This window comes from Melospiza melodia, chromosome 3 (genome assembly GCF_035770615.1).
Source record: "Melospiza melodia melodia isolate bMelMel2 chromosome 3, bMelMel2.pri, whole genome shotgun sequence".
Taxonomy (NCBI): domain Eukaryota; kingdom Metazoa; phylum Chordata; class Aves; order Passeriformes; family Passerellidae; genus Melospiza; species Melospiza melodia.
The window spans coordinates 873,743-898,209 of record NC_086196.1 but is presented as its reverse complement, the minus strand read 5'-3'; the positions used below and the strand labels follow the sequence as shown (position 1 = coordinate 898,209).

Here is a 24,467-nt window from a genome sequence, read left to right as displayed (position 1 = left end):
CTGAGGAGGGCCACTCAGTTTATTGAAGAGATGACAGTCCAGTTAAGCATAGCCAGTCACTATCAGATAGCAATTTTAGCCTTTTTGAAGGTATAATTAAGATATTTTTCTTGAATGTATTAATGCCACAACTACAAGTCTTGCTTCTTAGGAGGACGAAATATCAATTCAACACAACAGGAAGACAGAAACAGTACTAGATGTCACACAAAACAACACCCACATAAAATAATGACAACATCCAGAAGGGGATGAACAGCTGCTCTACCGCTTTTTCCTCTCAGATACCCTTAGGCTGCAGATTACTGCCTCCTGATAACTCATTCTTAATACTGGAGTGTAAAAAACCACACTGATGGAAATAACCTCACTTAATACTAGTGCAACCTGTCAAATATTTAGAGATGTTTCTGTGGTCCTGACCCTGGTATCTGTGATGTCATGTTTTTATCTTCAGATTGGGTTACAACAAAGGATGCCTGATATCAGTCAAATGGTCACATGGGAAGTTTTGTGAGAGACCAAGAATCCATGGCTCTGTTTTGATTTCTCAGCTGGAGTACTAAGCTTGTGGAAACCTTTCTTTATAGCACTTAAATGAAAATATAAAAAAATTTGCAGAAATACATGAAGTAATGTAAAATTATTATTTTTTTATTATTTGATGTAAATTTTATATTTTACCAAAGGTACTTTTCTTCTCTGTTTACAAAGCCAGAAATGTATCTGGATCACTTGCAAGTCAAATAAGAGACATCAGATGAAAAGGAAAATTTTTCAATGACTGATTACCTGAGTTACAGTGCAATATTTAATTTCAGACAGTATTGCTCTTTGGACTTTTTACAGTAAGAAATAATAAGCTTTATCAAGTCAAAACCTTAATCAGAACTTGTCACAAATTTCAGAATTCTCATGAACCAACAACATGAAACACCTGACATAATGTATACTACACTTTTTTGCTTGCCTCTACAATAAATTAATACCCTGGATGATTTAAATATTAGCAAAAATATTTACAAAAAGAAGATAAAACACAATATAAAACTTCTTTTCCAAGATATGCTTCTTCCAAGAAACAGTTTGGTACCAAGAGTGAAATTACAAGTCTTACAAAATTGTTTCTCACTTATTTAAATTCATGAAGATAAATAAATAACACTGAATTATACAAACAAACGTTATATCCTCCTATGTGTTTATGCAGTAAAAGCATGTATCTCTTCTTGAGAGTATCCAAGGTCCTTCAGATATCTGAAAGTCAGAAATCAAGTTGGCAATATTAATATTTGGAACTCAAAACCCACCACAGACACAGATGAAGCATAACTTCAGCACCACTTCCTTGTTTTTATTCAGACATGCACATTCTACTTTATCCCTGCAAATACGTTTAGAAAACAATCAATGCCCAGGAGCTCAGATATGCTACATAAACTTTTTGGGTGATGAAAACAATTTTTAAAAATTAATACAGATGTAATCTGAATTATCTCAGATTTCTCAAGAGGCAGCATAATTATTGGCCAATACACATTGACTTCAGTAGGACTGCAGAAATGCAAATGACATCATATTCAATATTTTGAAGCTGGGCTTCAATGAATTTCAAGAGAAATTTAGAGGACCTTTTATCTTAAAACATGTATTTAAAAAGGAAAATACTAGGTACAGACACAAATAAATGCATTAATTTTAAAAGAATTGAGAAAAATGCTTCTGATAGAACAACTGCTTTGATCTTCTGTAACTTAATTTATCAAGCTAACACCAAGAAAGAAAGCTTATCTCCTATTATTACAACTTTTCTATGAACATCAAATTAAAAGCAGCATTTAAAACCTTGGGGAAAAAAGGTCACTGTTAAAGAGTTGCTTTTAGAAAGTTCTGGACAACATACTAAGAAAACTCACAAAACTTATACATTGCTGATACTTACTCAGTTACACATAAATATAAATATACTCCTCAAGTACAGCACAAGGTGATTTTTTAACTCCTTTTTTTGTCTGTTTAAATTTTGAAAATTTTCTTAGAAAGCAGACAACAGAATGTCATTTTTTAAAGACTACCAAATCAGAAACACTACAGGTGATTAGGTGATCAAATTCTAAAAAATTTCTCACTTTCCAGTTCATTATTTAAAATACTCACTGTACTCCTTGTTCTGTAAAAGGTGCTGGACCACAGATGCAGATAAGCACTTTGGAGTCTCTTCTGCTTCTTTTTGCAAACTCAGACAGAAGAGATGGAGAAATCTTCCCCTGTTTACCTATCCAGTCTTTTGATGGTTGTGAAAGAATGAACTGAACCTCAAACCTGGTAAGGAGAAGAATATTTCATAAATATTACCCCCAATTACAAATCTGCTACACAAAATGCCAGTGACCATGACACTGATGTTTCCTATGGTTACCTTCCTGTTCTGCTCAGCTCCCCACCACAGTATCAGATCTCACAGATGTTTAGTCATTCCTACTGATCAAGTCAGTCAAATCACCTTCAATATTGTGCATTTATTTAGCCAAATCTTCCAATGTTAAAAATTCCAGCTTTCTATTTCACCTTACAAAAAGTCCCAGCCATTAAGCTGGGCACCAATTAAGATACTTAAGCACAGATTTTACTATTCCATTAGCACTTTTACACAAACCTTGGTGCAGCTCAGTAAACAAGCAGTGAGATAAGAATGCTTGGCCAAGCTTGTGAAAATGTCAGTACAATTTCAGCAATGAGAAAATACTCATTACTGAACGTTGGTTTCAAAAACTCACTAACAGAATAGTAACTGAGTAAAAACCAAACACTTCTGTATCTGAGACTCCTATGGAAAGGGAGAGCAGCCTTTTACTGTAAATTTGCACAATGTCTAGACTACAAAGCTTTGAATGTGCCAGACATCACTAGGGTATGAAATAGTATTGATTTTCACTTCAGTGTTGTGAAGGAACAAGTGGTTTCTACTGAGGAAGAATTCAACTAAGAATTAACCATAAACAAAAAATATTTTTATCACATAAAATCTAAGCAGTGACAATTTATCTTGTGGTAACAGCAAGGGAACTGAAATTAAAGGGTAATCTGATAATCCTCTGTCTTCTGACAGAGAACTATGGCCTGCTGAAATAATTTAACATTACACATGCACTACTTACATTTTAATCTGCAATTACATAGTAATTTGAGGGCAAAATGCAGCAATTACTAAGAAAAAAATTAAAGTAATGAGCCTATTTTAACTCTGAATTATAAACATTTTCATAACCAGTAACACCAATATGATTTTTAGAAGACTTCTCTAAATTCAGAATGTTTCTCCTGGGGTACATTCTCCTTCTCTCTTTTGTGTTCCTTTTTGCATAACTATTTTCTATCGTTAAGGCTGAGGCAAATTTTTTCTGCATCAAAAAGCTTCTCAACTTTTTTATTAGATGATTTTAGAAATCATCCAAGCCAACATATCATCTCCAATAACCATCTATTAAACACTGTAAATCAAATCCCTGGCTTCCCATGGGACCTGCAGAACATACAGCATTGCCTCTGCTATGCATCTGTGAGCAATGGATCTCCTTCCACTCCCTAAGTCTCATCATATTCTTAGCTAAGAGCTTACAGAATCAGAATCTGGCCTTGTGCCAAAGCTGAACAGTTTGTCTAAGCCCAGCACTTGTTCTGCACACAGAGATGTTACAAGTTGTTCTCCACAAGACTTTTAATTACCTTTCATCTTTAAGAGCTAATTGCTCTAGCTGGTTTCTCCAGAGTATGTCATCCTCAGTTTTGTTGAAGAAGATCAGTTTCACTGTCCTTAAAAAAACAAAACAAAAATTAAAATTAACTGCAGATTGTTTCTGTTAAAGAATCAGAACTTAATGCATCATACAGAAACCTTTTACTTATATTTTTTGTTTTCTCCAGAGGCATTATAAGTCAAAATGAGGCTCACTAAACAAGCTTTGAAAAACTTGCCTGGTATAGATAAAACAGTCCCAAATCAGCTACGCTCCATCTTTAAATACTAAAATCATCTTATTCAGAAACTGGAATGTGCCAGAACCTTTACATGCTTCCCAGGGCCCACTTCTCTGAAGACATGGACAATAAAGCCCACTACACTAAAGTAGTGCTCTAAACAGTGGCACGGTGCACCACAGCATTGAGTGTTACTCAGGTGGTGGAAAATCAATAAAAAGTGCATAGGAAAGCCATGCATTTTGTTCACGGGCACAAAAGTAGAAATTGATTATTTGGAGAATGGTGCTTTGAGACACCCTATTCCCCAGGGTAGACAAAGGTATCTGCTGCAGTTCTGCTCAGTAGTCAGCACTACAAAGAACAGAAAATTACAAACTTGGAATAAATTGGTCGCAGTCTTGCTGGAAATAAGGGAGAACACAACTAAAATGAAGAAGTGGAAATTTAGTATGATCCCCACCGGTAAAGAAAAACTGGTTGACAGAATGATAACAAAAATTTAGACAATAAATAAGAAGCTTCATCAACCCTTTGTAAGGAAAGAGAGTGAATCTAACATATTGGAAACTACTTCAAGGGATGTAGATTTTAATGAACTAAAAACACTGGTATGCAAGGTCATATGGAAGACTGCTCAGAAAGAAGAGTGGAAGACCCTTAAAGGATTTTAAAATGGAGGAAGGAGACAGAAAGCTAAAAAATTACCTTCTGAACAAGACTAATGATGAAAGTGGGACACTATATTAAAAGTGAATATGACAACAGAGGGGTAATTTAGGAATGAAAAGCTGGAGCCAAAGATACAATGATCAAGGAGAATCAAGAATAGATTACCAGCATCCTATACTTGAGAAGAGCATTAGCCCTCTACCTAGTGTTTAGTGTCTTTGTGCTTCAGTCTTCTTTAAGAAATGTACCCACCTGACTGCAGTTATATACAACCAGTAAAAGGAGCAAAAAATCCTAATCTGAAAAAGGAAGCATAGAGGACCAATATTCTTTTATAGATAATACTTTGGCCAAATTTAATTTGACCTGTAAGAGAGGAAACAAGGCTGCAGAAAATGCATCATGACTTGATGCACAAAAGGATAGTGCAGCTATGAAGGGAACAAATTGTTTTGCCCATTTACAATAGGCAAGAAATAGACTGACAAGACAATAGGCAGACTTTGTCTAGACAGGAAGAATGAAAATCCAATTGTCTAAGCCCATTACAGCAGATGCTGCCCAGGAAAGCTGAAGATTCTCCAGCATTCACAGTGCAGCCCCAGAGGTTCAGCACCACTCCAGACAGAGGTTGCTTTGGCACCCTCAGGAGTCCAGGCTGTCATTGTACAGATTATTCCTCAGCTTTCTGCAATTTGTGTCCTAGCATATACAAACCAAGCTTATGGCTAGTCACTTTGCAAAGTAAGATCATTCTATGCAATACTGCTCATATATATACACACATATGTATCTCATACAGATAAACATACATATATTAAAGACAGTCTGGGAGTACTTTCCCAAAAAATAAATTGAGGGTTAAAGAGCGAATGTAAGGCCAAGGAACCAAACTGCCTACAACAGTCAGAAAAACAAATCCTTAAAAATGGAATTTGCCTGAGTTCAAGTCACTCCAGCACCTAACCAGCCTCCACAGCAAGAAGGAAAAATTCATTTACTCTGACTAGTAAGGAAACAGATGCTGCTGCACCCTAAACTAACACTGAATTCCCATATGAAATTGTGCTGAAAAGAGCTAAAAATGTGTTCCCACTCTGTCAGATGCTAGACCCATCCTTTGGCTTCACAAAGCCAGTCAACCACTTTTTATCTGCTACTGACAATACAGGACATTTTGGAAGAATCAAACAAGAATCAAACTCTCTTTGCTCACAAAACAGGATTATATGTAACTGCTGAAATATAACAATCTAAGAATAGTGTCTGGATTTGGGGTTTATTTTTTTGGAAACAAACTTTTGCAGTCTATGTCATCCTTCGTAGCTTTAGTATGAAGATTAGTGTACAATAATCTCTCTGTTTCAAAAGCAGAAGTGCTAGTTCTGCAAGACATAACCTGATCCCTTGAGCAAGAACAAGTAATGCTTTCTTCTGTAGATTTTACAGAGTACAGAATGCATATGCAATACACATCTTTTCATGAATTCAAATATACTTAATGTTGTATTTACATAAGTGACATATAAATCTGTGAAAACTGGAACTCATCTGGGAACAATGTGTTACTGCTGCTTAGCAGTAGGTGAAAACCATTAGCTAACTATTCTAATGTATCAGAGAGAAGACAATAAGCAAATAAGTGGAAGTTGCCTCAGCCTCAGACAGATTCTTCCCTAAAGCATGCCAGAAAAATGCTTTCATACCATTTTATTGTGTTAATTGTTTTATTAACACTGAAGCTTGTGTGTCAAGAAGTCCACATACCTCAGACAGCTGACTTCAGTCAGAGCAAAATTCAGCAGCTTAACCATTGGTGTGAAACCTGTGCCTCCTGCCAATAAAAGCAGCTCTTCTGAAATTTGAACTTGTGACTTCTTGAAGTTGCCTTCAGGATTGCTGACAGAAATATAGTCTCCTTTATTAAAAAATAAAAAGTAAACATTAATTTGATGAAAAAAGGCTAATTAGCATTTTGATTTTTTAAAGGCCATTTCATATTGCCTTCATCTTTGTAATATTAGGGTTTCTTTCAGAAAGGTACTATACACATAAGGATCATTCTTGTTAAAAGAAGAGATGTACAAATAAAATGTTTTGCCTTGATGAATTTTACACAATGAGAACACAAACATTTGCAAAGTCAGTATTAAAAATCTACCTCGGTATCTGAAACAGAAAAGGAAGTACATCCTAAGTCCCATAAAACAGACCTCCTTTCTTTGTGCAAAAGTACAAGAAGTTGTTCACAGAGCATATGACATCAAAGCCATCAACTATGATGTGTGATACAGCTCACACACATCACTCAGGAGAGAGCTTTCTGTAATGGACAACTCCTGTTTACAGTGAGGACAAGCCTTTACACTCAGGAAATGGAGAGTAAGATTTAAAAGAAGTTTTAAGTAATTCCTGATTGAGCAGGTAAACAATCAGAACATCACAAGACTCAGACAAATACTCACTGAATCTTTAAAAATAATGCAATTGTTGCAAAACCAAACACAACCCCCCAGCATATATTTACCAATTTGTAGGTGGTCAAGTGCCTGTGTGAACAGTCCATGGGAATAAATTTTAATCATTAAATATATATGCACACCATCATGGCAAGGTGGTTCTTGGAAATCCAGTGGCAAAAAAGGCAACACAGGTGTGTATGGTTTTACTACCTCTGTCCCTAGAGAGCAGACAGAAATACAGCTCAAATAATATGAAAAGTACTCTACATACAGATACTACAAACAAATACCAAGATAAGCAAAGAGCAAATAAATAACCTGTATATACCATAAAAATAAAACCATCCCATGCTTTTGCACAAGTTATTACTTTCTACTGCACCGGTTTTTATTACAGAATTGTAAGCCTTCTACTTCCAATTAAAAACTTGACTATGGTATTTCCATGCTACTTAGCAATTCAGGACACAGGATGAAAAGATCTTGAGTCACCCCCAAAGAATACGAAAATCTAAATATTTTCATTAATTTTCAAGTATCACAGCTTGATTTATTTTAAATCTAAACAGCAGATTTTTAATACTGCAGAAGTATATTTTCTTGCAGTATCATTTCAAAAAGCTATTGTATAATGACAGTAATACCTCAAGAGCTGGACACCACTAAAGAATTAGGAAGGGAGGAGGAGGAGGAGAAGGTCGTAACAGTTCTAAATTAATGGATGTTTAAAAATTCTTCTGAGAAGTCTCTACCATGTATACTGCAATCTAAGTGCAGTGACCAGTATAACTATTAATATGCAAATTTTAAGAAGTACCCTTTAAAATAGTAAATTGGCTATTTCTTTGACCTCCTGTTTTCTAAGCTTCTGTAAAATTTTGAAGAATAGTACATTGAAGAAAAGCACATGATTTTCAAGAAACATTCCTCTCATAACTTCACATTATTATCAATATTGCACAACTGGAGTGTAAAGCAGAGTAACCATGACTACCCTCAGAAGAACCATAAATCCCTCAGAAGAAAAAAAAAAAATTGCAACAGTACCCTCCTCACTTCAAAAAAGCTGCAAACTAAAAGGAACTGACTAATGATACATATACATGCACTGCATACATATACAATAACCTTCCCACACTTCAAAGATGAACAGCACTGCTTTGGCTTTTTTTAAAGGAAGAGATGGCAGCAGAGACCACCAGTAGGGTCACCAGTAAATGCCAGCCATCTCAATAACTAGCTTTCCATTAATATTAATCCAGTCAGTTCATTATTAAGTACTGATTGTGATCCTGGAAGCAGAGACTTGCTAACGACAATCAGGGAGTTAGTGGCCATGGACTTGGCATTTTCCCAACACTATGAAAAGGATTAATGTAAATACATCCATTACAACATTCTCAATTTTTCTTACCTGCAATAATGTGTTTGAGGTAAACATGTTGTCCAGTAGGAACACGGAGATGTGTTCCCTTAGGCAACATTAGGCAGAAGAGTTTGGTGTCATGGGTAACTTCTGTCTTAGAAACCAACTTGCATTTTCTGTAGAACAGTCCTAAAAACATTTTATTTGTTAGTTAAGTCTCAATCTGTCATTCTGTAATTATGTATCTTTCAACAAGAGAAACAAATGTGTGTATTTCACTATATACTTATAACAAGATAATAAACAGATGCTTCTTGTATGATTACTTATAACAATTTTTATGATTTTGGACTAAGGACTCATTTATAATGTTATTTTAAGAGCCTCTGAGTTATTGACTGGGAATAAGTAGAAAAGCACCAGAAACTACCAGAACCATTTGCACCACACTGCACGTGCACTGAGCTCCCCATCCAAGTACAACATGGGTACACACCTAAGCAGACCAAAAGCAGCTGGTGGGATGCAAATGAAACAGAAACCAGCACAGCACCAGACTGCCCACAGCCAGCCAGCAGGCTGAGGGAGGTGATTCTGCACCTCTGCTCTGTTCTTGTGAGCCCTCATCTGGAGTACCATGTTCAGCTCTGGGGTCCCCAGCGTAAGAAGGATGCTGTGGACCTGCTGGAGCAAGTCCAGAAAAGGGTCACAAAGATGAACAGAGGGCGGGAGCATCTCTCCTGTGAAGATACACTGAGAGAGTTGGGGTTGTTCAGCCTGGAGAAGAGAAAGTTCCAGGGAGCTTATAGGAGCCTCCAGTAAAAAAGATGATCATGAGTAATTTTCTCTCCTCTACCTTTAGGAGAGCATTTTTCAGCCAGGCCTTTGTTTCAGCACTGCAGTATTTTAGCTCCAACCTGGAATACCAGTGTGATGACAGCACCACACTGCCTAAACAGGTTTGTAACTCAATCCCAGTGGATATTTTTATGTAAAGGCTCTCAAAATTTGGCAGGTTCACGTATGAGAATACTTGAGCATGACACCCTTCTAACAACACTTTCTACATTGGAGCAATTTCAGTGAAGTAACGTTTTATTCTCCCTTTTTTTCCATGGTATTGAAAAACACTCATGTTGCTCACATGAAGAGCTGAGCTACTCATGAAACAGGATAAGATGCAAAGGAAATTCCAACCAGGCATCACCATGAGGATGGTCTGGTCCAACACTGGGACAGCTGCTCAGAGGGAGTCTGTCCTTAGAGGTATTTAAACCTTGACTGAACAGCTTTGAGCAGGAGGTCAGAGCAGATGACTTCCAGAGCTCCCCTTCAGCTAAGTCAGTCGACAATTGGCATTTTTCTGCATACTCTGGTTTTCTTAAATTATTCAAATAGCTACTAGTGAGTTATCCACTACAAATGCCTGCAGAAACACGATGTAAAGCTTCTGACATGGAATAAATATTTCTTTATTAAGATTTTCTCACATCTTTCATCTAACATCTGACAAATCCCTTCTTTTGAATGAACAAGCATGTCAGATAAATCAAAAGAATGCCTAAAGCCCTGAAAAAATGGAAGTCATTAATTCTACTTCATACCAATCTTGAAGTAAAACAAAACATCATCTCTCCAGCTATAGAAATATTATGAAAAGTTTGTGGAAATTTGTTTTCTATCCTTCTTTTGAGAAACAATACACAATAAGATTGCAAAGTACAGTAGTCAAATAAATATGCCAAGACTGCTGTCAATTCTGCAGACTTAAAAATTGCTTAAAAGGATGTGTGAGGTTGGTAATGTAACCCTTAACACTCATCAGCTAATACTCTTACACATATTTGGGCGTGGAGAAAGAAGTTAAAAAACTGATTCATCAACTGACTCACTGTTCCCTGACAATTTTTTCACCTTTCCAACCTGACTAATTCCAGCCTTTTCCTCATAAATAACCTTTATCTCCCTATTTTTAATACACATATTTTCACAATTGCCACACAGAACTTTCGTCCTGATTCATCCAATATAACTTTTGAAAACTTTCCAAGTAAACTTCTACTTTAGATTGTAGTCTTTGCTACATTAACTAAAATTAGTTCATTATCAGTCATTCCTATAAAATCTGTGGCCACAAGCAAAAATAACTGTCAAAGCAGAAAAGCCTTTCAACAGAAGGAGCCAGCCCCTAGTAGCAAGCTGAAGCCAACCAGTTGGTTTTGTCAACCCACAAAGCCATGTTACTGTCAGATGCCAAAGATTTATAATTTGCTACTATACAGAAGCCAAAGGTACTGTTCTCTCATCTTGATGTCAGTGTCCAGCAGCAAATCTCAATTTTTCAAAGTGACCAAAGTAGTTAGTGAGCAGATTAGGGTGAATTAAACACTTTGTAGGCATCAAGTGGCAGAACTGCAGCTCCTGATCTAGGAGAAGCAGCCCTGCAGCCTCTCGCTACCAAAGGCTTGCCACAGAAAACCAATACAATCATGGGCTAGAGACATCAGTCTCTAAACTCATCTTCCACCTCTGCTGGATTCAAGAACTACAGTACCTTGATTTATAGGCATACAAATTCAGTTTTAGTAACAGAGCTGCTGTACAGACAACGATACCTTTTGGAGAGTATCACCCTTCTGCATAATGCATGTTCTTCCTTGTCATGAAAGGGAGCTTGAGAATTTTTCTTTAATGATGTTTTTTTGCTTTTCTTCAATGATAAAACTGCAGTGACAATTCTTATTTCTTAGTTATTAGTCAAGATCCTAGTGATGCTGCAGTGGCAACATTAGCCTGTTGGCTTGGGAAAAAAATGAATAGCTCCACTACCCTTCCATCTCAGGTAGAGGAATTCCACCCTATTCTCAGAAAGCATTTACCACCCAAACATGCCCACCAACCAATGTTAATCCTTCTTTTGTTCAGGTTTCTTGGTTATGGAGCCTCAAGTACTACTCCTGCCAATGGAGAATGCTAATGGAGATAGAACAGCTAATGGAGGTTAGACCACAGCTGAAGGAAGGTGGCTTCCCACCACTTCCAGCACCAGCCCAGTCTTAGCAGTTAAGACAACCACGACCCCTCACTGTTGACCATCAAATCATCAGTACCCTCAAATGCTTCAGTTAATTACCAGATTTCACAAGCTATTTGATATTACCCAAGAAGGCCAGCCATGCTCTTCCTAGACGGCCTCTCTCCCCTCCCAAAACAGAGTTCCCACTGAATCAACACCTTCTAAACTTTTTCAGGTTACGCAGCACTCTGTAAAAGTGTCAGTCTTGCTGATGCACAGTAAGTGCAGCAGCAGCACTCTGCTCCCTTGTGGTATTTCCAACCAAAAAACCTCTATGACCTTCCACTTGATCTGTACAAAAACCACGGCACAAAACAAGGAAAACTGGATCCTGCTTCAGCCCTCAGAGGCAGCTGCACCTTGTTTCTTTACTGAACATCTGCCAACAGTTGCGCACTCTTTAAAACAGCAGAATTTAGTAATCAGATAACTTTCCAAAACAAGAGTCTGAGTAAAAGCTCAGTATCATTTTCAGAAGGAAGATGCAGTTTATTCTCCATGGGAAAAAACATACACATACACCTCCAAGTCATCCCTACTAACATGTAATTTTTAATTGCATATGGTTACTGCATTTATGTGCATGCTCCCTCATGAGTGGGCTTCCAAACCTTATTTCCCTGAAAAAGCAGCAACAAGAAAATCACATCTTAATACCTACACGAAAACCTGCACTCTATCACTGTGCTGTATGATATTTTTGTTGGTTGGAAGGGGTCAGGTTTTAGGGTTTTGGTTTTTTTGTTTGGTTTAATGAGAAAGCTCTATTTTATTTTTTATACAGCATTTGAATTTCACAGGATGCCAGACCTATGACCATAAGTTTTTGTTTGCACTTTTAATGACCAGTGTCACAATACCTACCCAAAAGTAATGTCACCAACCCCCTATACTGACAATCTAATTATACTGAATTCTGTTTTCTATGGAATACTGTGGATTATAAATAATTATTTCTCCAGAAAACTAAGCACTTAATCCTTCTTAAGGAGTAGAAGCAGTATTGAATATTCTTCTGTATCTCCTGACCATCCTAAGACACAATGCAATTAACTGAAATTGAAGTCATTTTGGAAAAAAAATCCCCTTCAACTTTGAGGAATTTCAACAATTCTGCTCATTCCTTCCCATTAACTAAAATACACTGGACAAAATGTTAGTATAAACTCAGCAGGAATTTGAGAGTACATAGGCAATTTATCTGGGAGTATTGCTTTCCCAGTCTATGAAGAAAAAAGGAGGGGCTTATTTTAATTGTTTCTTCCATAGGCTTCCAGTACCATCTTTGCATTAAGTTGTTGTTCCTGAAGAAGACCTTTATCACTTTTTCGTAGAATTTAAACATGCCTGCTTCAAAAATAAATATTAAATAACTTTATAAAGTATAGATGCTTCTGCACATGTGGTGGTCACACACCCATCCTTTACAAACTCATTTATGAATGCTGTCTTATCAACAAGTAATAAAGACACAATTTCAAGTGTCAATCTTGGCTGGTTTTCAGCCCTTCTTCCTGTGCTCTGAATACAACAAAGTGTTTTAACTGGTCAATACACACAGAAATACTAAAAACTCAAAGGCAAGAAAATCCTAATTAATTAAACACCATTGCTCCCATAAACACTGACTATTCACAGCCTTGCCACCAAAGTGGAATCATTTTGGGTAAAATGATCACTCATATTAGAAAGCACAGTTACCAAAAGAACTAGTAATACACAAAAATTGAATAAAATAAACTACAAAAAAAAAAGTGTAACAAGATAACAATCTAGAAAGCATTAGTTACTAATGCTCAATATGTATTTTGTCAATTGCATCTAACCTTCCTCATTTGCAAAGGATCTACAAAGCCACTATATCCTATATCTCTTATTCTTTTAGATTATCTTCTCTTTCTGTTTTCTATAATCACAAAAAGTGATAAGGGAGAAAATGACCAACAGACAGTGGAGAACACATTAGATCAGGCTGTAACCCCTTAGATACAGAGGATTGTATTGAAAAAATCTAATTTTAAAGTGGATGACTCAACAGTTTCTGAAACTCTCAAAAAGAAAAATACATTCCACATAAACTAAAGGTAGCTAGAGAGATGGGCTTTCCTGCAGTCTTTCTTTTTGTACCACAATAATCTCTCAACTCTAAAGGCCCATGTAGTGTAACTGAGGGCCTGTAAGAGGTGTACAATAGGGTGAGCAACATTTTATTAGCTCTTAAAAACGCACAGCTTAGCTTTCGCACAGAGTAACACAGACTACAATCCAACAGTCAATTTTTGAGCATTATTAGATAGAGGATCAAGAGGGTTTTTGAGAAACTAGGTGACAGCAATAACATCAGGAGTGTGATTATATTACACAATGTAATAGTGCAGAAATTTTTAATTTAGCTGAAAAAAAACCCAAACCCATACGGATTACTCTAACATACTTTGGTGCTGCAGCAAGTTTATACTATTCTGTTACTACAAAATGAATCCCTATATAACATTTACTGCTTCTTGTAGACACAGCTTATTCAGAGGTGGCTTTAGTACCTACACATGACTTCAAGTCCCTTATTTAATCTGAGCTCAAGTTACAAAGACGCAGAGTATTGGAACAACCTTGCAGCACTGAGAGATGCTCCTCAGGGACTCCTGAGGTTTTCATGGGGACAGAGAGGTCACCAAGCACACAGGCAACCACGAGATGGAACAACGCTCAGGCAGTGCTCCCCTTCCAATAGCAGGCTCACCTTCAATCCACTGTGGGACAAAACAAACGGGCAAACTAAAGCCAAACAAAAAACCCTCCTCCAAATCAAACCCTTTCTAGGAAAATTCCTGAATAGCTTTCAAGATCAGAATTCCAAATTGTAAAAGAAGTGAAGGTCCAACAACAGGAAAAGAAATTCTGGAAAGAAACAAATATCACTGACAAGCTCCAAGAAGTCCTAAAATAGCTGGTAGCTGGCTATAAAATTGCTTACCTCTGTCTGTGCGTTTGATAAAAGTATTATGACCCTCAGAGGGCTGGCCCAGATTTTTCCAATGAACGTTATCCTTTTTCTTTAAAATAATCTCTACTTTCCCTACTTTTTCAGCAATATTTACTAAAAGAGAAAAGATTTCATATTGTTACTTTTAGTTACACTTTGTACAAAAAAATTTTCACACATAAACTATAAAGAAATTCAGAACAATTACTCATTTCTCAAGACACATGTAAATAATTCTTTAAATTAAATCAAATTCGTACTTCCAGCTATCTCCCTATAATATTTTAGAGTGCAGTTAAAAAAAGCACTAACTGGATATGCATAATTAATACACATTATTTGCTTGACAGTTTGTGGAACCAGGACAGCTTCACAGACCATCTGGTCAAGAAAAATACTCATGAACCCAGAGTCCTCATGTACTGGAAATTGTTAGTTAGCACAACTTACTACCTTCTTTTAAGGCCATTTGAATTAACAATGAAATACAAGAAAGTCTCAGGCCAAGCAAAGAACAGTTTAAAAATACACAACAGAACCAACTTCTAGCTCTTTTAGCCTTCAGTCATGCTCAGAGGGATCACAGCACTATCAGCTTATTACTTTCACAGGCCCAAATGCCACAATTAAGAAAAAATATTTCATGTTATGACTTGGTTTGATTGACTCTGTCAGGACCTGGTGGTAAGTAAAATTGTGAAGTATCTGATGAGTCAGAAAAATAAACTGAAATTCCCAATTTAAACTGAATTTTGGTATCAGAATCATAGAATATCTTGCGTTGGAAGGGACCCACAAGGATCGTGGAAGTTCAGCTCCTGACTGGACTATCCTAGAAGAGATACAGAAGTGCTGCAAGAGACAGAAATTACCAGCCACATCTTCTGAAACTGCATGATCCAAGTCTGAAATGAAAACAAACAAACTGTGTGTTAAACATTAAAGAAATTCTACTACAGCCATCATATACACAAAAAGTATAGGTAAGTCTAGGAATACTGAGTGAACTAATAATACTTATAAAAAGTTATGCATGCTTATTTGGCCTTGAAATTTGACTCATAACTTCTACAAGCCTCATGCATGAAGGCATTATTTTTCCCATTACTTTTAATAATGGCTCAGGCAAAGCTACCAATCTGCAATTATTGCTCTTGCCCTTGTGAATGAGGGCTTTTTAATAATCATAAAAAACACATTTGAAGAAAAATTTTACACAACTTTAAAATCAATTTCTTACTGCATTTTAGTCCATATGTAAGAAATTTAGTACATACTAAAAAAATGAAGATGTGAGTTGATAAACAATGTAATTCCTTTACATCAAGGCACTTTAACCATCTCTAATGAAAGAGGAATAAAATATTAATTGGTGCATGTAAAATGCTAATGGTGTGATGAAAAGGTTTTAATACAGTAGAATGAAAATACAATACTTTCAATTGCAAAATTACAGTACCTACCAACTTCTACAAGATATGAGTGATCATCCATGATGATTTCTCCCCTTAATTGTTTGTCTTGACAGTCAACTATCACCAAGTCTGCATTCATGTCCTTTCATAGCCAAGGGGAAAAAAACCAAAAATTTTTATGAAGTTCTCCCAGAATTCAAGCTAGATCACAACTGGATCTTGTAATTCTTCCTTCATGAAATATACTTACCTTCTGCTTAGTGTATATGACAATTGTGATCAAACTATCTGTTTGGAACCAGTCGTAACTGTAAAACAAAAATAAAATAAATAAAAAAACATATACTTTATTTGATATATCATATCAAATAAAGTATATCAAAACATATTTAACCCCAAGCCTTCAAACAGAGCTTGTATGACAAATTTACAAGCCAAACATATTACTTATTACTTTTGAAGACTAAACACAAAGTCAGTAATTCTGACAAAACTACTAAAATAATTATCTAATTATGTATTCTTATAGTCAGTACACTGTAGTTAAAATTGTATGGCATTAATTTTACTTAAAAAGCACATATATTCTCTTTGCATATGGATGATTAAAATCTTAAGTCCAGACCAAAGCATTAAATAGGCAGGGTGGTGTGGGAACTCAGCACATCACCCCGGATGTCCAGAGTTACTGAGACAACCCTTGGGGGGCTCAGAAATCCTGGAATGTTGCCAGAAGCATCTGGTGGCTTGACTTTGACCCTTCGAGGGATGTGCCACCTGTTTGAGGACATGAGAGTCACTTGGGAATGAATGGTGTAAGAATGATGTATTTACAGAGTGAAATATAGATTTTAGGGTTTTGGTACAGGGGGATTATGGAGACAAGATGGAGGGATCAGGGCATGTCTTGTCCTTCTTTCTTCTTCTTGTCATCCATTTTCTGTGGTGATGTTGGCACTTTGGGATTGGTCCATGGTGAAGGTGCACTTGCTAATATGGGTGAAAGGTATTGGGAAATAAAGGTAAATATGACGTACGTGGTTTTTAGTATAAAAATAGACAACCGCCCAGTGGGAGGCCAGAGTGCCCTTGGCTGCCTTGCTGGTCAGACCTCTGTCGGGCTGAAAGAAAATTCTGTGGATAAGAAATAATAAACAATCTGAAGACTGAAAATCTGAAGAGTCCAGACTCGTCCTCTGGAGCGCGGGCTGCCCCAGAGCCATCCCACGCGTGTCCGGGCAGAGACAAACAGCTGGAACAGACAGGGTGGCTTCCAAGACTTAAAGATTTGATGCACATACCACAAAACCACAATTCCTTTCACCTCCACAAATCAAGTTTTTGCATTCATTCCTAGGATCCCCTTGTAATAAATCCAGTGTAAAGTACAAAAAGAAAAGAAAGCCTTCAGTTGCTAATTATTTGCATGGCATTACACTTGTCAGGAAGTAACTTCCATCTACTCGCGGACCAGAAAAACAGGGACAAAGGGAGGAGAAAATACTCCTGACAGCCAACACATCTTAGGCTGCACACCTTCCAGTCACATGCCAGAATATGCCAGACACACATGGAAAGAAAGGCAGCAAGGTTTGGAGAGCACTTCAGAAAATGAACCCCATTCCAATTGTTTACAAGCCATAGTATTTCATGACTGCATGCAACTAGCCCAGAGAACACATATTTCCAGGGGATTTTGACTCCAGGTGGGAAGCTAGATCTTGAGGACCAAAGGTATAATGGAGTAAAATGATGCATCAGTGACATCAGCAGGCATATGACAGTGAGATTTCAGGGCCTGCTTGGCTTTACATACTGTAGAAACTTGAATGCAGCTATCAATCTCCATACATTCCAGCTTGAAATGATGCCCTTTTTCAAGGCACAGCAATTGTTTATGGACAAATTCATTAAAGTCAAGAAAGTAATCAGTCCAATTAGAATCACTTTCCATGAGTTTTCCCAAGAAACAAAGGTGAGGAGCCTGCAAATATAAGCCAAGCATTTGTATACAATCAAGGCAGCACAAGATTTAGGAATCAACAGAACAAGTAAAGAACCATCATCTGTCCCTATGACCTCTGGCAACTTGTTTTAAACCTGAACTTCAACTTTCCTACTTATACAAGGATGGTAATGAAATACACTCATTTAACTGAAATTTCAAGAGCTACCCATGGAAGAACTTGCCTTGTATTTACTAAGAATTGCACAGAATTCTTAAACAGAATGTTCAACAGACAACTACAGACAAAGGCTTACCTTGGACTTAAATCTTTAGCAGAAGAAGCCAGTACTTTCTTCTCAGGAAGCACACCTGCAAAGAGCAGACAGTCATTAAAATATTTGCTGGGATGCTTGCTTAATATAAATAATAGTCAGGTATGTTTGGGGTTTATGGTTTTGGTTTTTATAATTTAATGTTCTAAGTTTTCTCGAACAATATTTGGTGGCTTTATTTCCACAGCTAGTCTATATACATTTTGTACTTAGTTTTTATTCAGCACTTTCTCTTGGAGAGCAGTGTTCTAGAACATGGAGGTATACTTCAGAACAGAGAACATGTTCTAGAACATGGAGGTCTACTTCAGAACACAGTTCTACACACCACAGTACCTGTGTTGTACTCGATTTCATCTGTTAGTAGCTTGTGTTTTAACACTTTGCGATAGTGTAGCACAAAAAGGTTATCTGAATGATTTTCCTTTATCAGAACTATTTGTTTATACAATTCAGATGAATAAATTCAATTTGAGATGTCTGATCTAACCTAATTTGCAAGTAACATTTCGTGTCAGTCAATTAAGCAAAGACAGCAGCCCAAATCTTTCTACACAGCATTTGGCTAGGAATTTTCACAGAATTCAGACATTCACTTGAACTACTTAACTGCATGAAACAGTCTGGAACAGCTTTTGCTGGGAAGCAACAGTTGGTCAGTCTTTCAAAATGTCAGCTGTACCAATCTCTGACAGAATAGAAATTGAACATATTTGGCAAAAGCTTGAGGACAGAGAATAGATCACCTAATGATAAAAGCCTTCTCAAGGGCTAAGCCTTTCTTGAGGACACACATATGAATTGCTTGGTCTCCAGGGATAACAGGAATCCATGGTCATATATACTCTTATTTGCTTTTGCAGGTCCAGAGAAATAAATGAACAGCAACAATAAAACAGAACATTCTGGCAAAACAAGTTATTTATGAATTATTTTGAAATACTGTAAGATGCTACATGAAAACAGTGATTCATGCTGCAGTAAAAAGACAATGATTCAGGTGATCAGTGAACCAATTAAGCAAAGTGCTCTATTAGTCATGGTGATCACAAATAAAGAAAAGCTGTGGGTGAAGCCAAAGGCTGATGGCAGGCATGAAATGAAGAGTTTAATGTGACCAGATGAACAGCACAATTATAACCCTGCACATCACAGGACTGCTTTACACAACCCTATGGGACAGCAAGGCTAGTGATAGAGGTTCTCACACCACCTTCACAGCCAGCCTGGAAAGAGCTGGGCTTGGTTGGTAGATTGCATCACAGACAGAAAGTGAGTAGAACTGCCAGCCACAAAAGCTGTGATCAGCGTACCAAGTCCAGCTGGAGGGCAGGTACTGCAAGCACTCCCCAGGGAACAGGGAATGCTGATATTGTTTCACACAGTCACCAGCAATCTACGGGGCACACATTCTCCCAGTCAGAACAATAACAAACCATGCAAACAGGCAAACATGGAAAGTTAAGGTCGTTAAGGGATGCAGAGAGTCTGGAGAAATGGGCTGACAAAAACTTCATGAAGCTCACAAGGAAATGCAAAATTTTGCACTTTGAAAGAAAAAAAAAAAAAAAAGATCTGGCAAAACAAGTGGAAGACCTGACTGGATAGAAAAGACTTGAGCAGAAAATTTTCCTGGCATTTCACAGACAAGATGACCTTGTTTGTCCATCTCATATCTCCCTTATCTACACTATTCCACTGCAGTTTTATAATACAGAATTCACAATACTTGGGTAGGATTTTGCCTTCTGAAATTTCCACAAATCACTACAGCCTGACTACTGGATTCAAACGCAAAGAGAGAGAAGTGTGGATAAATACTGCTCATTCAATGATATTCACATAAGTTTGAGATTCACTCCCAACTTTGCTCCAGGTGAGAACTTACCATTAAGCTGTTTCTTGTCTTCAGACACAGCAGAAGAAATCTCTGCAAGCATTAATAAAAAACAAGCACAACAGTTAAGAAGCTGCAGTATTTCCCCACATCATGCTAAATTAGCCAAAGTAAGGATCTCTGAGTAAACATTCCAGAAGTCTTAACGGAATGACCAGGATGCTTCAGACATCAAGAAGCAACAAAAAAATGCAGCACTGATGACCATTCCAAAAGAGCATGTCTAATTAAAAAATTGTTACATTACAAGCACCAAAAATTGCACAGCTCCAAAGGATAGGAAATGCACGAACTCTGGCACTTAAAAAAAACCATCACAGATTATCTTGTGCAATTATAAACTTCATAGCTAAGAAGTTCACTGAATCTGTTAAGAATTCCAACGATACCTGTCTCACAACATCACATAATAGACTGCAAATCTGACCAATCCAATCCTTAGAAATATGAACCCAATCCTTGGCAGGAACATAGGAAAAAGGAAATATTTCTATAAGCTTCCTCTGCCAAATGATTTTATTTTCAAGTTATTATCTCAGTTTTTCATTTATTCTACAGTACGCTACAACTATTCCAAAACAACTGACTCTAGCAGAAAATTTAAAAAAAAAGAGACCAAGCAGGTGAATTACACAGTATCAATTCTTTTATTGGGTGCTCACCTTGATGGGAAAGGCACTGCACCTCTCAGCCACATGTCCTTCCATTCACAGTAAATCTGTGGGGAAACCAGACCTCTGGCTATCCCTGGAGCCCCTTTCTGCCCTTCTCTACATTGCACATCTCAGAATGTCATTATATGAAAGGCCCCATTTATATTCTCTCTTACAGGAGCCAAGTTTGGGAAGTAGGAGAAGCAAATCTGTTCTTCCTACTCCTTTTTATGAAAACCAAAACAGGAATGTTTCTTCCCTGGTCTTCCATATCATTCCCAGTGCTCTGCATCGCACCAGTGAGTGTTAGAGAAAAAATGCTAGAGAGAAGTTAAGAAAGGTTTAGAGAGCAAAGCACCAACCAAATGGTATTCCAAAATTACTTGCGAGCTCTTTAAGAACACCCTTCAGAGACTTTCATGTTGTGCCATTTCAATGTAAGAAGAAAATACTCCACACATTTTTAGCTGAGGTAAAAAGAAAATATTCCATAAATTTTTGGTTGAGGTAACATTTGTCTGCATATTCTGCTATGCACCACTTTATGGTTTCTGCCAGGATGGGCAAGTTGTTCACAAAAACTGTGTTCTAATGAAAGGTAATTCTTTGTATTTAGAAGCCTATTCTCATTTCACTATATTTTAACACACTGCACAGAAATCAGCACTGCAATTTTAAGGATGACATGAGATACAGCGAAGGCAGAGCCCTACCTCTCTTCCTTGGATGACATCACAGCTCCCAGTCTAATCTTGTTGAATTAACAATAATACAACATGCATTCTGCCTCCCAAGTAACCACTAATGTAACATAGGGATTATGTTACTATACACACTAACCAGTGTCTCTGGAAACACCAGCAGTATTAAAATATTTCAGACTGTGCTAATATTTACAGCTGAGCACCCTGAGGGGGCAGCAAGCAGTTTCATGCTGTACAGGTTTGCTGAGGGAGATTCTGAAATCATCCTTTACATACCTAGGTATGGCACTGGCCTTCTCAGCAAGTACAAACACCACATGCTTCAGAGCAAAGATCCACTGTAACACTACAGAAGGGACACCTCAGAATTTCCTGTTAGTCACCACCACAGCATGAAGCAGCATTCTCAAAATACAAGTTGACAAAACACTATTACCAGCATTTTCAAAAGACTCTTCCTCAAAAATCCCCAACCTAGAGTGTGTAAGGACAACTTCAGCTTCCTTAAGCAGTTCAGTAAGTAAACCATTGTACCGTCTCCCAAGAAACCACCACACCACAGGGAAAATACCCTAAGGTAAAAAACCACAAATCTTCCAGCAATGCCCTAACAAACCTACATCTGCCTTCCTTGCTCTGTACTGAGACTGCACCAAACAGCAAATACTAATGTTCATCTTACTGCTGAACATTCATTCTCTGTGACAAAAAGAACGCAACGTAATCCATAATTTGAAGTCTTGTTTTCCCTCTATACTTATGGGACCCATTTAATCCTCTATTCAAAAACATGCACCTTAACTTAGTAATTTATTCTTCTATTCTGAAATGCAAAGTTTGCAGAATATGGTCTCAAAAGATAAAGACTAGTATTGCTGGCTAATAGTGAAGTAAGTCAATCACTTTTTGGTAATTCAGAGGAGGATATATAACCCCACAGGAATCAAAGTAAACACTGAGAATCTTAGAGTGAAGGATTTCAGCAAGTCCAGCGCTGGAGTGTTCCAGAGAAGGGCCAGAAAGCTGGTGAACAGTCTGGAGGGTAAATCCTGTGAGGAGTGGCTGAGAGAGCTGGGGTTGTTTAGCCTGGAGAAGATGGTGCTGAGGGGGGCCCTTACTGCTCTCCACAGCTCCCTCAAATGAGGGTGTAGCCAGGTGGGTTCAGCCTCCTGGCTGTGCACCGGGAGGTTCTGGCTGGGGATCAGGAAGAACTTCCCTGAAAGAGCTGTCAAGTACTGTATTGTATCAGGCTGCCCAGGGAGGTGGTGGAGTCACCATCCCTGGATATGTTCAAGGAAAAACTGGACACAGCACTTAGCCATAGTCTAGGTGACAAGGTGGTGACTGTTCAAAAAATGGACTCGATCTTGGAGGTCTTCTCCAACCTAAATGACTCTGTAGTTCTGTTACCAGTTTGATTCTTTATTAACAAAATTAAGTCTTTTCAAGTCTGAAATGGTTAAAAGCAACACAGGTAACAGAACTGGTTGTATATAGTTGACAACCTTTATCCTGCAAATTTTACTACAGGAAAATAGACAGTCCTATTAGCAAACAAAGCAGAAGAAGAAAACAGCAGAAAATGGACTGCCAGAGCCAGCAGGGGTGAAGATGTGTTTATGTTTTACTGACTGGCTGTAACAAGAATTCCTTCCAGTTGCAGAAAAGTTAGATTAATAAAATCAACAAAATGCATGTTTACTTTTAAATTTCTAACTCAGTTGACAGAGCAGCAGTAATGTCTCCGTAATGCCTCAACTCAGTGAGGCAGCTATGCTGCTGAGGTTTCTCCATACTTTGTAGCACTTTAAAACTGGAATTAGCTACTTAGCATGATGGAGATGTAAAACACTATTCCACTTCACACAAAGACCAAACTCAACTGTTAAGACAATGTTATCTAAGTATTAAGCAAGCATGCAGTGCACTTCTTCAGGAGCTGAAGAGCAACAAGATAGCTGAAATCGTGAACTAAAGTATGTCATAGAATTGGAGAAAAATAGTTGTAATCATTAATCCTTTCGTGTTTTCACTGCAGTTTTGCTAAGGGTCAATACTGAGTAACACTGTCTGCTTCCCAGGTATAGGAAATTTTGGCTGTGGCCTACAGACCAAAAAACAGACTGAAGATTAAAGTTTCTGGAAACCAACACCTGCATTCTAAGACCATACAACATTTCTTGGTCTCCTGGCTCAGAGGAGTCTATTGTATTAGCAAAATTTTCTCAAGGTAAATTCAAATGAAAGGACCTCTGGAAAAAACAACTGCCCACAAAGTGTATTCAAATAACTCAACACATATGCAACTTGTCAGATGTTTCTAAGGGGCTGAAATCACCAGATTGAAAATACTGACTTTTCTTTCAATATGATGGCTGCCTATGACAGTTTTCCCCCTGGGATCAGAAGAAGAGAGATGGCAGGACAGTAAAAAGTCTTTTCTATATACACAAACATATAACACACATGCACAGCTGTTTTCTAATTACTAAAAACAAAAGAAGAAACATAGCAGTACATTACTAAAAGTCTTCAATTATACAACAATTTCATCTACAGGTATCTGGTGTAAAAAAAGTAATATACGCAAAAGCCTTCAACTCTACACAAGAATAGAGATTCTCCTCATAAATATGAGGTGATTTAGGATTTCTCATAATTTCCAGATAATTTTGGAATAAAGTATAATAAACAATATTTCTTTCTTAAAACAACTCACCTTTTGGAACAGCAATGGCCTTGACAGCCATTCTCCCAACAAGACATTCCTTCAGCATTGATTCATAATTGACCCAACGATGAACCTACATTAACAAAATATTTTTCATAAAATTTGGGATTCTTACTATGTTGTTCTATGCACTGAAATAGAAAAGTTCATTTTTGTACATTGACTAATATAATTCATTTAGCAGATTATTTTTTAAATACATTAGAAGTCCCTATCACATCAGTCAGTACTTATTTTTACTACTATTACA

General features: G+C 37.3%; 1 protein-coding gene across 2 annotated transcripts in view; it reads right to left on the bottom strand.

Annotated features, from left to right (window-relative positions):
• Window positions 1-633: 633 nt before the first annotated feature.
• LOC134415343 (cytochrome b5 reductase 4) overlaps window positions 634-24,467 on the bottom strand; it is a 30,121-nt gene continuing 6,287 nt past the window's right edge. For both annotated transcript variants that reach the window (XM_063150591.1, XM_063150592.1), the window contains exons 4-16: window positions 24,206-24,290; window positions 20,121-20,162; window positions 18,215-18,269; window positions 16,203-16,260; window positions 16,001-16,094; window positions 15,410-15,442; window positions 14,529-14,651; window positions 8,527-8,667; window positions 7,178-7,330; window positions 6,418-6,568; window positions 3,727-3,813; window positions 2,158-2,322; window positions 634-1,257 (exon numbers count right to left, since the gene is read on the bottom strand). In XM_063150591.1, coding sequence (XP_063006661.1) covers window positions 1,203-1,257; window positions 2,158-2,322; window positions 3,727-3,813; window positions 6,418-6,568; window positions 7,178-7,330; window positions 8,527-8,667; window positions 14,529-14,651; window positions 15,410-15,442; window positions 16,001-16,094; window positions 16,203-16,260; window positions 18,215-18,269; window positions 20,121-20,162; window positions 24,206-24,290 — 1,242 coding nt within the window. In that variant the 3' untranslated portion in view covers window positions 634-1,202. The remainder of the gene's footprint in view (window positions 1,258-2,157; window positions 2,323-3,726; window positions 3,814-6,417; window positions 6,569-7,177; window positions 7,331-8,526; window positions 8,668-14,528; window positions 14,652-15,409; window positions 15,443-16,000; window positions 16,095-16,202; window positions 16,261-18,214; window positions 18,270-20,120; window positions 20,163-24,205; window positions 24,291-24,467) is intronic.